This window comes from Engystomops pustulosus, chromosome 4 (genome assembly GCF_040894005.1).
Source record: "Engystomops pustulosus chromosome 4, aEngPut4.maternal, whole genome shotgun sequence".
Taxonomy (NCBI): Eukaryota; Metazoa; Chordata; class Amphibia; order Anura; family Leptodactylidae; genus Engystomops; species Engystomops pustulosus.
This window is the reverse complement of record NC_092414.1, coordinates 109,804,938-109,822,671: the sequence shown is the minus strand read 5'-3', so window position 1 is coordinate 109,822,671 and position 17,734 is coordinate 109,804,938. Positions and strand designations below refer to the sequence as shown.

The window sequence follows — 17,734 nt, the reverse complement described above, 5'->3', positions numbered from 1 at the left end:
AAGGTACCCTGTTGTGTGCGCGCCCTCGTCCAATATGATGGCATGCGCAGAACGCCGGCTGAGCAGTCCCAGCTCCGAGGCCGGAGCTACTGCGCATGCGCAGTAGCCGGCTTGTCAGACGAGGGCGCGCAGCTACGAGGAGCTGCGCGCCGCACGCAACAGGGTAGGAGGAGTAATGTGGCTACCGGGGCGTGGAGTAGCCGCGCTGTGTAGCCTCGTGCCGGCTACTCCACGCCCCAGTAGCCGCATAGCTAAACTTACATATTCGGTCAATAAAGTTTCTCAAAAGTTAGCGGGGACGTGAGGATTAGCTCTAAAAGGAGCTCTCCTCACGTCCCTTACATCCACCTACCACCCGATCTACCTTTATAGGTAGATTCGTGGTGGTAGGTTCCCTTTAAAGAGAACCTGTAACACAGTTCTACCCCCACTAAATTACCATCACTCTCAGCTAGGGTTTGAAATTCTAAATTTGCTCTGATATGTGAAATCTAACATGTTAACGTATAAAAAGTTTCCCCCAGAGTCAGGAAAATATGACTCTTCTCCCCTCCTTTTGCATGAGATGTGAATCTTTTTTTTTTTTATAGGAAAACAATTAAGATTTCATTTAAAAGAGGCAATTCTAGAAAATACATTTCATACACTGGTGGGGTAAAACCTGGTTCTCTTTAAAGTAAACAATGACAAATTTCATTGTTTAAAGTAAATCTACCATCAAAATCAAGCATAATAAACCAGGGACACTTACTCATAGATCCAAGCACCATGACTGTGGCAATCTTCTTGTATTATTATCCATGGCCTCCTTCTAAAATCAATGTTAAAACTATGCTAATCAGCTCCTGGAGGGGTTACCAATGCCCCTCAGTGCTCTGGCTTTGCAGGCTGTTACACTGTGCAGGTGCACATCTCCATTGTCACTTCCCCTCTACCTCTGCTTGTTGTAATATCACATCAGCAACACAGTGGGGAGGTGGGGGGGGGGTGAGGTTCTTGCACGTCTGGCTCATTAGGATAACTAAAGGATAATGGATAAGAATATAAGAATATTACCACAGTCACAGTGTGCATGGATCTAAGAGTAGGTGTCCCTGGTTTATCCATGCTCGAATTTGATGGTAGATTTATTTTAACAGATCCCAACTATCTGTAATAAATTTTACTGAACAAACAGCATGATAACATAGAAGAAATATTGAAATATGTGACCTATGAAAATAATTTACAATTTAATCTTCTAAACACACAAAGATTGCATTTCAGTAGACAAAAGAATGCTCGCTAATGCCCACAACTATAGGCGATTATTGCAATTACAACACTTTTTGGGGGTAAAGTGGTTCATCCATTTAATATCTTAATAGCCTATATTAAATAAACATACATATTTACATATATAATTACCATTAAAGACACAAAAACCAAATAACCACACACATAACAAACATACATACATACATAGAAAGTGCTTAATTCATAGAAGATCATAAGTGCATCTGGTATATAACTAGGATATAAAAATAATAAAACCAACTAAACCCCTCAAGCCTTTAGGTATTAAAAATTGTTGTCCAAAGAAATACACTTAACCCCCATTCACTTTGGTAAAGTGAGCTCACACAGCCCAATATAAAAGAACGGAAAGACGATGCTTCGTTCACAGGCACTCAGCTGTACTTTCATACACCCCTACTCTTCACCCAACCTTCATTGTTGGAGGTTTTAGTGGTCACATCCCCATTGTTTTGATGCTAATCCCCTATCACAGTGATGGCAAACCTTTTATAGACCGAGTGCCTAAACTACAACCAAAACCCACTTATTTATCGCAAAGTGCCAACATGGCAATTTAAGCAGTAAACTTATTGCTCCCTTCTCTGTCATAGCTGTCAATCATATTAGTATCCTGAGAAGACGAGTAAAAAGTAGGACAAATTCAGGTTCCCCTGAACAGGAAGAATTGTCAGGACAGAGCTACAGTGATAATACAGATCTGCCCACTCCTTCCAATCCCTCCAGTAGTCTCAGGCAGCGCTGTTGGTTTAAAGGAGTTGTCCAGAGGTTGAATAACTTGATTGATTTCTTCCAAAAACAGCCTGACACCTGACCAAGGTTTGTACCGGTATTGGGACTCTGCTCCAATCATCTCTTTCCAGCAGAGTTGCAACACCGACACAAACCATGGTCAGGTGTGGCGCTGTATTTGGAAGCAAGCAGCCATGTTTTTCAACCTCCTGCCAAAACTTTTAAGATAGCACTGAGTGTGGCAAGTCCTTGGCTGTATGGGAATCAAAGGAAGATGCCTTGCGTCCTCTTTGTTGATGGCCTGGGTGCCCACAGAGAGCGCTTCAAGTGCCGCCTCTGTGCCTTAGGTTCACCACCACTGCTCTATCCTGTCAAAAGGGGATTAAGGTATTTCTTGGGACAGATTAAGGGACCAAGATTTCTTTATTCTTCTTCAGGTTCTAGGAAAAATAACTTACGGTATACTGATTGATATTAACTAACTCTTTTGGGGGATAAAATAAAACAACAATGGCATTTATTTTTCAATACTTTATTTTATAGGGAGATTGGATAAAAAAAAAGCAGTATATGTGGCTCTTTTTCAAATTAATTTATTTTAAATTTTTTTGACGTTTATTATATAGTTAAAATAATGTAACAGCTTTTATCTTAAATTGCACCGGGTGGCACTATACATTATGTAGATACCATGTAATTCGGGTTTCCTTAAGTAGGGGACCACCTGTATATATATTCTTTAAAATTTTTTTTTTTTTACAGTTGTGTTAATACCTTAATGACTTTGCCCTCCCCACTTTCAAAAGTCCCAAATTTTTCCACGTACAGAGTTCTCCTAGTAGCAGTAACTGTATTTAATACTCCATGCTGTGTACTGGGAAGCTGTAAAAAAAAAAATTCCAAATGTGGCTGATTAAACTTATGTTAATGAGCCTGAAGGCATTGGCGACTTCTACTCTATCTCCACCCTGGCTCTCTCAGCACTTGTGCAGCGAGATTACATCAGGAAGTGCTCACTACACAAGTGCTAAGGGAGCAAGGGGACAGTGTTACAGCCTGTAAAGCCACATCACAGAGGGGCTAGGGTAGACCATCAGGTTCATTAGCATGTGTTGTTAGAAGGAAGGAGGCCAAGGATAACAAATAGAAGATTACCACAGTCACAGTGCCTGTATCTATGAGCAAGTGCGTCTGGTTTATCATAAGTGGTTTTTGATTACAGATTTAAGTTTACAGGCATGGAGAACTTTATAAAAAATATATTTTGTTTTAAGGGGTTAATTTGACTGACAGGTTTCATTTAACAGCGCTTGTTTCTCTAAGATTTTTCAAAACAATTATTACAACACAATATTTTATATAAAAAAACTAATTTTGAACCTCCATTTATGGAGAAAGGAGTGGATAGAGGAGGAAAAATTTTTTTTTTTACCCCAGAACATTGTAAGTGATGTCTGTCCTATTATTTTAGATCTTTACGCCTTTCTAGAATGATGTACAAGAAGCAAACACGCGTTTATTAGAAATTTCATTAGAGACTGATCATGTGGTCAGTATTATTTTAGAGGATAAATGACATTCCTATTCTTGGTATATTTGATAATAGGTTCCAAAACATGTACATATGACAGTAAATTTTAAAGAAGTGAATGCAATAGAAGTTGGAAAATGCAGGGCTATTTACCAGTATCCAGTGTGTCAGTAGATCTTATAACCTGTGACAACTTGCTTCTGAAAAGGAGGATCGCTGTAGGGCCTAACTGAAAATATGTTAAGTATGTAGCCAGAAAGGATTGTAAATGCTGACATTTCACAGCCAATAGACATCAGAGAGGCACAATACAAACCCACATATCACACTGCTACATACACACACACAACCACTGCATGCAAAGTTCTCTTCCCTTTGAAAATTATAGCAAACATTTAAGGAAAAAAAAAAAAGAGATAACCTACAAGTCAGTGAAGTTTTCCAGTGACAAGTCAGGTGTAAACACATCCAGGAGGCCAATAACCTGCAAGACAAAAGAGAAATTAGAGTTTATCGTAAACACAGACAAAAATAGGTAGAAGACAACATGTAAAGGCCACAAAAAAAGGTGGCAATAATGCATGTACAAGCGTCTATGACGCTTTTTCAGGCAGATTTACTCTTCGAAAATAGTCTGATTAGAATAAATCCACATCAGACTATTTTGTAGTCTATAGTAGAATATGGTCTTTCAGGACAGTTGAGCGGGGCCAGGTTCTGATCAGTAAATCAGAGCCAACACTAACCGACTTTCACCCACTCATGACTGTCATGTGTAACAGCCCCCATCTAAAGAGCACGACTGCCACAATAGCATGCCCAGTAAAACATGCAAAGGATTGGAAAAAAAAAAAAAAAGTAGCAAATCACAGTCACGAAACAGGATATAAAATAATAGTGCGGCTGTACAGAAATCAAGTGCTTTGTGCTACATTCTATTTCAAGGTTACAGGATGCTGCAGAGCGCTACTTTTATGATGTCTTACATGGTGTCAGTGTCTCCATGGTGACAGGATGTAAAAATATTGAAACTTTTTTTTTTTTTTTCAAACAGAAAAGAAGCATTCTTCAACCGTGTAACAAAGACCCAAGGTCTTTAATTACTGCTGGGAAAAAAAGGTGTGCAAAAATATAAATTTCAAAATAAGCTATCATTTTCCTGCAAAATAAACACATACACATTTAATGAAATAGTTTACCCTCACGAAATGTGCTACATGCAAGATTGATCTAGATAGAAGGTCTGAATGAGTGCTAATGGGGCAGTTTCTACTCCTTCCATTGAATTTAGGAGAGAGACCCCTTTACCAGGATTTGGCATCCCTGTTATAGGGACTGCTGATGGATCAGACAAATTATGGCAATAATAAAGTATTTCTACAGAAATGTATTTTACAGAAGTGTCATGGTCAAAGTAATGAAAAAAAAAATGGCCAAAGACCAAAAAAAATTGAAGTGAAATTAGATTTGGAATTCAGGGCAAATATTAGTCTACAGGGGGAGAATAAGGGCTAGGCCAGTGATGGCGAACCTTTTAGAGACCGAGTGCCCAAACTGCAACCCAAAACCTAATTACTTATCGCAAAGTGCCAGTACGGCAATTTAACCTGAAAACTGACGGTTTAGTTTAGAATCAATAAAATGATACATTCCCAATCAGAGGTAAGTTCCCTCCCATTGCGTTTTATTTGCATTTCAAAACTCCTATATTTGTTTCATACGTGTGACATTGAGGAAGAGGCAGCAGTCCTATTAATGCAGACTGCTAGCGCTGCATATACAAACGCAGCACTACAGTATGGGGGCAGGCTTTGGCCTGATCCAGATGCATTTCTATGGAAACGCATGCAATCAGTAACCAGAACATGGTGTCGTCCATTAAAACAATGCATTACACTGGGTTCTGGTTACCAATCACTTGCATTTCCATAGAAACACATGCGCAATCGGACCAAAGCCTGGTGGTATTTGTGACCACACACTTACTAAGGACTGTTGTAGTTCCCTGAATCACAGTGCTGTGTAAAATTTTACAGTGTTACTTAAACAGGACTGTCTGACATTTATGGTAGGAAGAGGCAGCAGTCTTATGTTTTACATAGGACTGGTGCTTTTTCCTACACATAAGGAGGTAGTCCTGTGTAATCAAGTATGATAAGGTAAAGTTTTACACAGGACTGTCTGAGCTTGGTTTACAGCAGTCATTATACACTCAATGACTGAGATCAGGGCAGATTGTAGGGTCGAGTGACACAGATGGCCAAACAGGACACAGGAGATTGAGCAGATCTGAAAGCTCACCCGCTCACCTTCTCACAGCCAGAACTCTGTCCTGCAGTTCAAATCATCTGTAGATCGTTCTGACAGCACGTGGAAAGGAACCATAAAGCAGACGCTGGGTGAGTATCCAGCGTCAGTGATTCCTCCCACACAACCTCTGACCTGTGACGGGCTCCGTGCTGCTGCCTGCATAAATTCTTGTAACGTGCGTTAATCTGTGAGAAGACAGAAGCGCTCCGGAGCCTGCAGTATATTTGGTAGAGAGCAGGTACCTTAGGGACAGAAAGAACAGCTGCCTTAGCGACCAGTGTTCAGTCAGCACTGACACATTGCCTGTCCGCACCTGGCAGTGGTTGGGGGGATGGGGCGCGTGCCAGCAGTGAGGGCTCTGCGTGCCCCCTCTGGCACGCGTGCCATAGGTTCGCCACCGCTGGGCTAGGCAAACAAAGACAAAGTGGCTGACAGTCCATCTACCATGACACCAAACTTGGAGCAAAGTTGCTTGCATACAACTGTTCCAACAACCTCGCTCCACATGTTTGTCAGATTTACCAGCCAATCCCAAATCACATAAACTGGCAAGTTCAGTTCAAACCATTACATACCCCGAGGAGATCAGTGGCAAAAAAAAACTATGCAACTGCCCTTATTGAAGAACTGTGCATGCTGGAAGAGGGAGTTAGACATGCTTGGTTATAACCTTATGTAGCAGATATCTTGCAAATAATGTGTGCATGTCTTAAATCAAATCTCTCTAGTTTAGGCGAAAAGAGTCATACTTTAAAAGGTACAGCAGGAATGTAACCCTATTATATCATTTAAAAATCGAATAATCTGCTTTTAAGAGCCCCTTACCCTAAGGCAGAACCACAAAGCCCACAGGCCAAATCTGGCCCATGTCCCTGCTCCTATGCTGCGCTAGTCAGAAGCAAAGTATAAGAGAAGGGTCATTAGATACTTATCTTTCTTCGCTCCTCTGAAACTATAGCAGTCATCTCCAGTGTGCCGCATCGGTATGCGCCAGCTCCGCAGCCGGCGTATATGGTGTCATCACATCAGGTCTGCCAGCTTCAAAGCCAGTGTTACAGTGGTGCTTTTCTACAAAAATTTTCATATACCGTGTGAAGGGGCATTGTGCATACTGTCTACTGTGTGAAGGGGTACTGTGACTACTAGATACTGTGTGGAGTGGCACTGAGACTATTTGAGGGGCACATACTGACCAAGATGGTGCCTCTGGTTCAGCTTTGTGGTTGTCCTCAAATGGCTTACTGTAATGATGTATACTTTTAACTATTAAACAGCTTGAGTAAATACATGTATATAGTAATACAATGACATTTGGCCCTTTTAGGACAACCACGAGGCTGGCTCCCATGGTAAATGAGTCGACACTCGAGAACTATGGCAAAATACGTAGTTGTGTGAGCCACTCATTACAGTAAAAGGACCCCTCCTGAGGGGACTCCAAGGCCCTATCTGGCACCTCTTCTCCAAAAAGTCCACCCTATTAATTTGCACACAGGGTAAACCAAATCAGTTTCTTTTAACAAAACATAAAAAATACAATACAAATTAGGGTGCATTTCTGGAGGGTAAAAAAGAAAATGGAAAAGGATACTTTCCTGCTGGACCACCATTCTTCTACCAAATCGCTCTTCCACAATATGTTTCACAGGTAAGTAGCTAAATGACTTGTCAGAGTTTCATATAACATGCTAACTGGTAGGGTTCAACTGCTGGGACCTGGACAAATTATTGGAACATGGGTCTCATCCCCCTAATGAACTGAACAATAGGTCAGGCATGCATGAATTTTCTATGACGCTGTAAGCTGTCACATGGCACAGCACAGTAACTTTTTTCATTTGGAGGAACGGGACCTTTGCTGATCAACATGGACCCCCTATCCACACGCTATGAATAAGATCGAATAGTTGTTTAGTTAAAAAATATACACAAATTTGGAAAACGTTGGCCTTTAATGGCATATGTATTAACCACCCCCCTCCAGAGGATAATAACTTGAATGGTGGGGGTCAGCAAAGGCCCCGGCTCACCCCATTAACTATAGTCTGCCATGAAATAACGGCAAAGTCTGGCCTGGTACAGATTTATTTCCTGCACAGCACTTGTGATGGAACCGCTTATGAAATCCCGCACGCCGTGCGCTGGTGGTGTAAATGTTAATAGTTGCCTTTAAAAGTCACTATATTGGTAAATAGTGTACATCTTTAGGTAATGTATTCTTGTTATAACTACATCTGTTATGTGAAGGCCTAAGAAGTTTGTTAGAGAACATTTCTGAACAAACAGCAACATGAAAACCAAAGAACACACCAGGCAGAATAAAGTTGTGGCAAGGTATATAACAGGGTAATGGTTTTAAAAAAAAAATAACCCAAGGTTTGAACATCTCACAAAGCCCTGACCATCTACAAATGAAAGGAGTATGGAACAAATGTTAATCCATGAAAACATGGCCATGCAGCTAAACTGACAGCCTAGACAAGGAAGAGAGGAATTAAAAACGCAGAAGTTGCATTATACATAAAAGCATTAACAGCAAATAAAGCCATTAGTTCATTTAGGTAGATAATTTCTGCATGTTCCCAGTATAGGCAGCTTCATAGGCTGTAGAGCTGCTAGCATGCTTGTTGTCAGTGTATAATTTTGCATGACACATAAATAAAGAGCGAAGGCATATAATTAGATACTTACATTCTCATGCTGCATGTGCTTCAGAAGCCTTAGTTCCCTGTATGCTCGTTTTGCAAAAAGTTCGGATTGAAAAGGACGGTAGAGCTTCTTGATGGCCACTTTTGTTCCAGTTCTGTTGTCCAGGGATGAGCTGTAAGATAAGAGTTGTAATCACAGATCAGGCTTAAAGGGAACCTACCACCACGATTCTACCTATAAAGGTAGATCGGGTGGTAGGTGGATGTAAGGGACGTGAGGATAGCTCTTTTTAGAGCTAATCCTCACGTCCCTGCTAACTTTTGGTACACTTTATTGCACTAATATGTAAATTTCGTTATGCGGCTACTGGGGCGTGGAGTAGCCAGGCACGAGGCTACACAGCGCGGCTACTCCACGACCCAGTAGCCACATTACTCCTCCTACCCTGTTGCGTGGGCGCGCAGCTCCTCGTAGCTGTGCGCCCTCGTCTGACAAGCCGGCTACTGCGCATGCGCAGTAGCTCCGGCCTCGGAGCTGGGGCTGCTCAGCCGCCGGCCTTCATTCTGTGCATGCGCAGAACGCCATCATGACGGACGAGGGCGCGCAGCTACGAGGAGCTGCGCGCCGCACGCAACAGGGTAGGAGGAGTAATGTGGCTACTGGGGCGTGGAGTATCCGCGCTGTGTAGCCTCGTGCCCGGCTACTCCACGCCCCAGTAGCCGCATAACCATACCATTTGCCAAATTTACATAAAATATACATGACCTTAAAAGGGACTCCACTAAATCAAAATCATACGCAGGTAGGATATAAAATATCCTTTTTAGAATTCTATCTTTTAGGTTAAATACAGTCAATTTCACAGTCAAGCTACAATCCTAGAACAAATGCCTTTTTCACAGCCCTTCTGCTACAAACAATACACACCAAGGTATGTTTACAAACTTAAGTTACCCTCACCTCTTGAATAAGGTGCTTTTCTTAATCAAGTTTTTATGACAACTGCCGCCAATTATATCTCTTATTACATTATAACATTTGTATTTCTTTAAATACTCTATGCAAGTTACAATTCTAAAGATTCTAAACAGTTCTGAGAAACAAGCAAAGCCTGCATGGCCGACATTAAAAGGCAATCACTGACTAGATAAGGAGAGGTTCATGCTACGTAAGCCATCTGGCAGTGTGTACTGAATTCACTGTGCCATCCTATTACTGCCAGTCATGTTCATATCACCTGTAAATCACATGTAATATGTGCACCATTATGTTTTGGGTCATTGTTGAAGTATCCTAATAACAGTACATAAATACAAATAAGGGGGTCATAAATGGTATACTGATGAAGGTATGGTGACCTGTGTATATATACTAACATTTAATTAAATTCCACCATTCCGAGAAGGGAATAGCATCATAAAAGACTAGCCATTCCTGCCAAGATGTTCCAATCTCCATTGTTTTCATCTGCTTCAAACATTCCTATGCTTCCTGATTCGCATAATGATAAATTATTAACATCGCATTGGATGCCGCAACTGTTCTCTCCCGTGCGGCGCCTAGTATGACGCGCCGCTGCTGACGTCATACTAGGCGCCGCACAGGAGAAGAATAATGGCGGCGCCCAGCAAGATGTTAAAGAAGACAGAAGACGGCGCGGGAGCAAGAAGAGGAGCCGGGAAGCTTGAAGACGAGCCGCAATGACATCGGGGGAGCAGCGCTGCGCATCGGGGCCACCGGAGGGTGAGTAAATAAGTTTTTTTTTTTTAGTCCATTTTTAATCATTTTTTTACAAGTATTGACTCATGTATAAGCCGAGGAGACATTTTTCAGCACATTTTTGGTGCTTATACACGAGTATATACGGTATTTGCAGGATAAGCCATCAATGTGTGATCATAAAGTTGACAGCCTGCCCCCACCAATATATGAGGTTCTCTCAAAACATTTAAGCCTTGTATCCCTAACTCAAACAGACAACATGAAGGTAGGCTAGTATCAGTCACTGATTATTTATAGCACATTATGAAAACAATGGAAGTACCTGAAGGGTATCACAGGCTGAGAACACAGGTATTTGACAATTCATTTACATTCTGCAACTCACATTTGATGCAGTTTTACTTCACCATATTTTAATAATGGTGAGAAGAAAACTTTGTGAAAAGGAAAATGTTTCTAACATTTTCACTTGACAAAAGATATAATAATTTGTTACAATAAATTCAAAGCTGTACGTGCCAAATATTTTTTCATCAGAATTTGGGTAAATTATATGGACGCGACTCTGCCAGCGAGAGAAGAGGAGACCCCGGGACCCGCGCCGAAGATCGGGAGCCTCGCGCTGAAGATCGGGACCCGCGCCAACGATCCGGACACCGGAGGGTGAGTATTAAGTTGGTTGCACTTTTTGCTCATGCGCAGTAGTAAAGGCCCTGCCTAGTAAAGGAATGTCTGCACGTAAAGGACATCTATCACATCAATTAGAGTGTCCTAATCAGACTGCTTGTTTGGTCTAGACTCTAGGGGATGAGGGGAGGGGGACTGTATTTTAGACATTTTCTTGCATCTTTATTAACGAATATTAAAGGGAACCTGTCACAGAGAACCATTTTTAGCACTCCCCCAGTTCCCATAGAGCATAGTACATACACTGCATAGTACATTCACTGCCATGGTGTTTTTGTGTTTTTTCTGTGACTGCGCTCTCGTCATCTGGCTGGAAAGGAGCAGTTCCCCCCCAACCCTTGGGAAACTGCTCCTCCATGTGTCCCTTTCAAATATATGAATAGCTACCATCACTTGGCTATAGAGGAGCAGGGATGTCGCTAAGCCAAGTGATGGGTGTTTTCATATATTTAAAAAGCACAAATGGAGGAGCAATTACCCAAGGGGGGAGGGACTGCTCCTTCCAGCCACTCCCAGGTGACGAGTGCCTAATCACACAGCACATGGTTTGAAAGATACTATATAACATATTTTTTTTCCTGTAAAACCTATTTTTTATACAAAAACACTTTGGCAGTGTATGTACTATGCTCTGTGGGGACTGGGGAGTGCTAAAAATGGGTCTCCTGATGACAGGTTCCCTTTAACTTTGTAAAAGAGGCGGAGGCGCCCAAGCGCCTCTCGGCTTCCCCGGCAGTTAATTTATGCATGCCCCGCTGCAAGCCTTCTCCCCGGCCATTTGTGATTCTCTTTCACTGTAGAGATATATTGAAACACTGAACACTATGAAACATTTTTTTGATTCTAACAATAATGCAAAAGACCAGACGTTTTGCATTAAACAGATTTGCTATTGACCTATAATGAACATTGCAGTTTCCACAACTAGCACCCGCATGGATCAGTTAAGTGCAATAGTGTTGGTGACGCCAATGGGGTACGTTTACTTACCCTTAAAGTGCATTGTCCAACTGGAATGCGCTCTGCAGTGATTCACTACGATTGTGCGCCCGATATCCTGCATGTGTTGCTTCCCCGCTCAGGTCCGCCGGAGCTCACCTTGTTCTTGCGACACAATTTGAAAGTTAAATCCCGTGCTCAGGCCAAATCAGTAGGATCGTCCCACGGCACGCCCCCCTATTTCTGTTGCATGAAAGCCAGCACAGTCACGCTACAATCCCCAGTTAAATACCTGTCACAGCGACGCAAATCCAGAAAACGTCGGAAAATCCACAGACGTCCACAGACCCTGAGTAAATAAGCCCCATTATGTTTAGAGCAGGAAGCAGAATGCTCCATCTACAGTGTTATGTTTGTACCTAAGTGAATGACAGCAGCCCCTGTAGTGACTCGAGGGTGTAGCTACACTAAAGACGGAGGGGTTTTCAGCTGATTGGCTGGGGAGCAAACACTTTAAACCTATTCTACAGAACGGTCCCTAACAAATTTTTCTTATAAAGATTTCATAATAGGATTGACCATATTCTATATGATTGATTGTTAAAGTATTCTGTCACCATTTCCACCACCGATCAGCTGAACTAGCAAGTGAACCACTCCGATTCACACATATCTGTGTCTGGTACTGAAACATTCTGAATCCAGTACAGCAATTCTAGATTCGGTTCAGTAAATCCCACAAATACAAGTAGCAAGAGAAATGGGTCTTAGCCAGGCTATAGCATCATATACCACAGGACAAAAGGAACGGGGCATACTAACTTTTTATTTTGCTGATCTATAGTAAATGAGGTGAACAATGGCTACCACAACCAAGCAAGTAAAAATAGGTTCTTCTGTGAAAGGTTGACTTGTGTAATGTAAACACCTATTACATATCAATGTCTATTATATCACTAATTTATTCTGACTTGTTTCATTACATCAAAATATTTTGTCTCTGAAGTCCCAAGATAAAGTCTGCCAAGCTTTCTATTATTACATCATCGCTTCCTGCAGAAGCTACAGCATAATGTGATAGATGACACCTACAACATTCCCCATGGTAACTCCAATGATCCCATTCAGCAGCCGGGTGCCCAGGAAATAAACAACCCCCCAGGGTGTAAGACAGCAGCGGGCGGGGAGGAGATGAGCCACCTTACTGCATCTCCACCCTAATAAAAGCCATGCAGTCATCACAGGGTTTAACCATTATATAGGCTCAGATGCTATATATCATATAGACAGTAATCATCATGGCTCTCCCAGTGTAAAAGATGCAAATCTGGATAAGATATTGCTGGAGACGGAAAATGCACTTAGGAGAAAATCAATGTCAGCATCGCTAATGTATGTATATAGTATTCTGATCGACAGATGCCAGAAGGTGCAGTATTAGTGGAGTCTGTGCACTATTGGTGGTCATGCTTCACCAATGACATATGTCTTAAAGATATGGATCTTAGGCTTTCAAATATGGAACTACTCTTTAAGAGAATAAGGGCATAGCAGAGAGCCTGGCATGCAGCTGCGGTGACCCCAGCCTGGCATGCAGCTGCGGTGACCCCAGCCTGGCATGCAGCTGCGGTGACCCCAGCCTGGCATGCAGCTGCGGTGACCCCAGCCTGGCATGCAGCTGCGGTGACCCCAGCCACGCATGCAGCAGCGGTGACCCCAGCCACGCATGCAGCAGCGGTGACCCCAGCCACGCATGCAGCAGCGGTGACCCCAGCCACGCATGCAGCAGCGGTGACCCCAGCCTGGCATGCAGCAGCGGCGACCCCAGCCTGGCATGCAGCAGCGGTGACCCCAGCTTGGCATACTGCAGCAGCGGTACCCCAGCCTGGAATACAGCAGCGGCGCCCCAGCCTGGCACACCACTGCAGGTAAGAGGGAGCTGTCCCTCCAGGTGCAGCACTTACCAGACAGTGCCATAGGCACCCGAACCCACAGGCAGCAGGTCCCGGTAGCGCTCCTTCACCTCCCACACGGTCTTGTTGACGTCCTGGCGGTAGAAGCCTTTCACGGGCAGCGGTAGGGACATGGCTGCTGGAGCTGGGGGTGTCAGGGATCAGCGTGTTGTCGGCGGCTCAGTTGCGGCTCTGGTCTCCAGAGAGCTCGCTCGTCATGCAGCATACATACACCATGAATGACTGGCCGCCCCCTCCTCCTCCGTGTGCTCTCTATCCACCCTGTTCTCCTTTCCTCCCACACTCAGAGCGCCTCCTTCTCGTCACTTTCTTCTCCTTCCTCGCAGCCTGCAGTTACCCCGTGCTGTCCTGTGCGGGAAGTGCGCCCTGTGCTCAGCCTACAGCTTTGTCCCCAGTCACATGACCCGAGCACACAAGCGCTCCCGCCCTCCCCTTCCCGGTGCACTGAGGTGACTGCCGCCTGCAGTAACCCTCTCCTGGCGGCCCCAAGTACAAAAGTGGTACCGAACTGGTTCTGGCCGTATAAACTGCCATGAAAAAAGGCAGATGGTGTCCATCTTACAGCTGGTTAGAATAAGTGGCTGGAGTTCCCAAAGGGTTAAAGGGAACCTACCACCACGATTCTACCTATAAAGGTAGATCGGGTGGTAGGTGCATGTATGGGACGTGAGGGTAGCCCTTTTTAGAGCTAATCCTCACGTCCCCACTATCTTTTAGAAATCTTTATTGCCCTAATATGTAAATTTTGTAAAGCGGCTACTGGGGCGTGGAGTAGCAGGACATGAGGCTACACGTCGTGGCTACTCCATGCCCCAGTAGCCTCTTTGCTCCTCCTACCCTGTGATCTTTGGCGCGCATCCTCGTAGCTGCGCGCCCTTGTCCGAGAAGCCGGCGTTCTGTGCATGCGCAGTAGCTCCGACCCCAGGCCTGCACTCTGTGCAAGAGCCGTACGCCGGCTTCTTGGTTCTTGGACGAGGGTGCGCAGCTACGAGGATCCGCGCCAAAGATCACAGGGTAGGAGGAGCAAAGAGGCCACTGGGGCGTGGAGTAGCCACGACGTGTAGCCTCATGTCCTGCTACTCCACGCCCCAGTAGCCGCTTTACAAAATTTACATATTAGGGCAATAAAGATTTCTAAAAGATAGCGGGGACGTGAGGATTAGCTCTAAAAAGGGCTAACCTCACGTCCCATACATGCACCTACCACCCATTCTACCTTTATAGGTAGAATCGTGGTGGTAGGTTCCCTTTAAATGACCTCGGCCCACTGATCTCATAAGGCTATCATGCAGAGGGTATCATTATGGGCATAAATGACCTGAGTGAAGTTGGCCCCCCCACCTTGTTCAAATCAAACAAAATTGGTGTCAAACTATGTGCAGCAGAAATTTTCGTTTTTGCCGTTATCATTTTTAAGATTTTAATGAAAGTTTCCAGAGGTCAACCAGCCCCCCCACATTGCCCCCCATACGTTGGCAGGGGTGTTGCATATGAGTCAGGCATGTACACTCACCGGCCACTTTATTAGGTACACCATTCTAGTAACGGGTTGGACCCCCTTTTGCCTTCAGAACTGCCTCAATTCTTCCTGGCATAGATTCAACAAGGTGCTGGAAGCATTCCTCAGAGATTTTGGTCCATATTGACATGATGGCATCACACAGTTGCCGCAGATTTGTCGGCTGCACATCCATGATGCGAATCTCCCGTTCCACCACATCCCAAAGATGCTCTATTGGATTGAGATCTGGTGATTGTGGAGGCCATTTGAGTACAGTGAACTCATTGTCATGTTCAAGAAACCAGTCTGAGATGATTCCAGCTTTATGACATGGCGCATTATTCTGCTGAAAGTAGCCATCAGATGTTGGGTACATTGTGGTCATAAAGGGATGGACATGGTCAGCAACAATACTCAGGTAGGCTGTGGCGTTGCAACGATGCTCAATTGGTACCAAGGGGCCTAAAGAGTGCCAAGAAAATATTCCCCACACCATGACACCATCACCACCACCAGCCTGAACCGTTGATACAAGGCAGGATGGATCCATGCTTTCATGTTGTTGACGCCAAATTCTGACCCTACCATCCGAATGTCGCAGCAGAAATCGAGACTCATCAGACCAGGCAACGTTTTTCCAATCTTCTACTGTCCAATTTCGATGAGCTTGTGCAAATTGTAGCCTCAGTTTCCTGTTCTCAGCTGAAAGGAGTGGCACCTGGTGTGGTCCTCTGCTGCTGTAGCCCATCTGCCTCAAAGTTCAACGCTCTTCTGCCTACCTTGGTTGTAACGGGTGGTGATTTGAGTCACTGTTGCCTTTCTATCAGCTCGAACCAGTCTGCCCATTCTCCTCTGACCTCTGGCATCAACAAGGCATTTCCGCCCACAGAACTGCCGCTCACTGGATGTTTTTTCTTTTTCGGACCATTCTCTGTAAACCCTAGAGATGGTTGTGCGTGAAAATCCCAGTAGATCAGCAGTTTCTGAAATACTCAGACCAGCCCTTCTCGCACCAACAACCATGCCACGTTCAAAGGCACTCAAATCACCTTTCTTCCCCATACTGATGCTCGGTTTGAACTGCAGGAGATTGTCTTGACCATGTCTACATGCCTAAATGCACTGAGTTGCCGCCATGTGATTGGCTGATTAGAAAATAAGTGTTAACGAGCAGTTGGACAGGTGTACCTAATAAAGTGGCCGGTGAGTGTATATGTGTGTGCATATGGCTGCATGTATGTGTGCATATTAATGTGTACATAAATATGGGCACTGGGCATACCTCGGCAAGTGCTGGGGCCCCGAGCTGCTGGGGGCTCATATAAAATATCCATGTTCATAGTATCATAGTATATAAGGCTGGAAAAAGACGCAAGTCCATCAAGTCCAACCTTTAAAGGGAACCTGTCACCAGGAGACCCATTTTTAGCACTCCCCCAGTCCCCACAGAGCAAAGTACATACACTGCCAAAGTGTTTTTGTCTAAAAAATTGGTTTTACAGAAAAAAAATATATGTTATATTTCATTGGCATCTGCTGTGTGACTAGGCAGTTGCCAAAAGGGAGGGTCTGGAAAGGAGCAGTTTCCCCCCCCATCCTTGGGAAACATGTGACCTTTTCAAATATATGAATAACTCCCCACACTCGGGAATGGCTGTAGAGGAGCAGGGGGCGTCGCTAAGCCAAGTGATGGGTGTTTTCATATATTTGAAAAGGTCACATGGAGAAGCTGTTCCCCAAGGGTGGGGGGGGGGGAACTGCTCCTTTCCAGACCCTCCCTTTTGGCAACTGCCTAGTCACACAGCAGATGCTAATGAAAGGTACAATATAACATATCTTTTTTTCTGTAAAACCAATTTTTTATACAAAAACACTTTGGCAGCGTATGTACTATGCTCTGTGGGGACTGGGGGAGTGCTAAAAATGGGTCTCCTGGTGACAGGTTCCCTTTAAGAATTAAATAAATGTTTTATCCCCATAACCCGTGATATTTTTTCTATCCAGAAAGGCATCCAGGCCTCTCTTGAACATGTACATAGAGTCGGCCATTACAACCTCCTGCGGCAGAGAGTTCCATAGTCTCACTGCTCTTACAGTAAAGAACCTTTGTCTATGTTGATGGTAAAATCGCCTCTCCTCCAGGCGTAGAGGATGCCCCCTTGTCCTGGTCACAGGCCTAGGTATAAAAAGATCTTTGGAGAGATCCTTGTACTGTCCGTTCAGGTATTTGTACATTGTAATGAGGTCTCCCCTCAGTCGTCTTTTTTCTAAACTGAATAATCCCAAATTTTGTAATCTGTCAGTGTATTCTAATCCCCCCATCCCCCTAATAATACTGGTTGCTCTCCCCTGCACCAATTCCAGCTCTACTATATCCTTTTCATACACTGGTGC

The 17,734-nt window shown here is 44.0% G+C and overlaps 1 protein-coding gene across 1 annotated transcript in view; it reads right to left on the bottom strand.

The window, feature by feature from the left end:
* The window catches only part of MAPK12 (mitogen-activated protein kinase 12), a 71,316-nt gene extending 57,036 nt beyond the window's left edge, over positions 1 to 14,280 (bottom strand). Inside the window, exons 1-3 of the mRNA XM_072147051.1 lie at positions 13,831 to 14,280; positions 8,561 to 8,690; positions 3,985 to 4,043 (exon numbers count right to left, since the gene is read on the bottom strand). Of these exons, the coding sequence (XP_072003152.1) occupies positions 3,985 to 4,043; positions 8,561 to 8,690; positions 13,831 to 13,952 (311 nt within the window). The 5' untranslated portion in view covers positions 13,953 to 14,280. The remainder of the gene's footprint in view (positions 1 to 3,984; positions 4,044 to 8,560; positions 8,691 to 13,830) is intronic.
* Between the last annotated feature and the right edge of the window lie 3,454 nt (positions 14,281 to 17,734).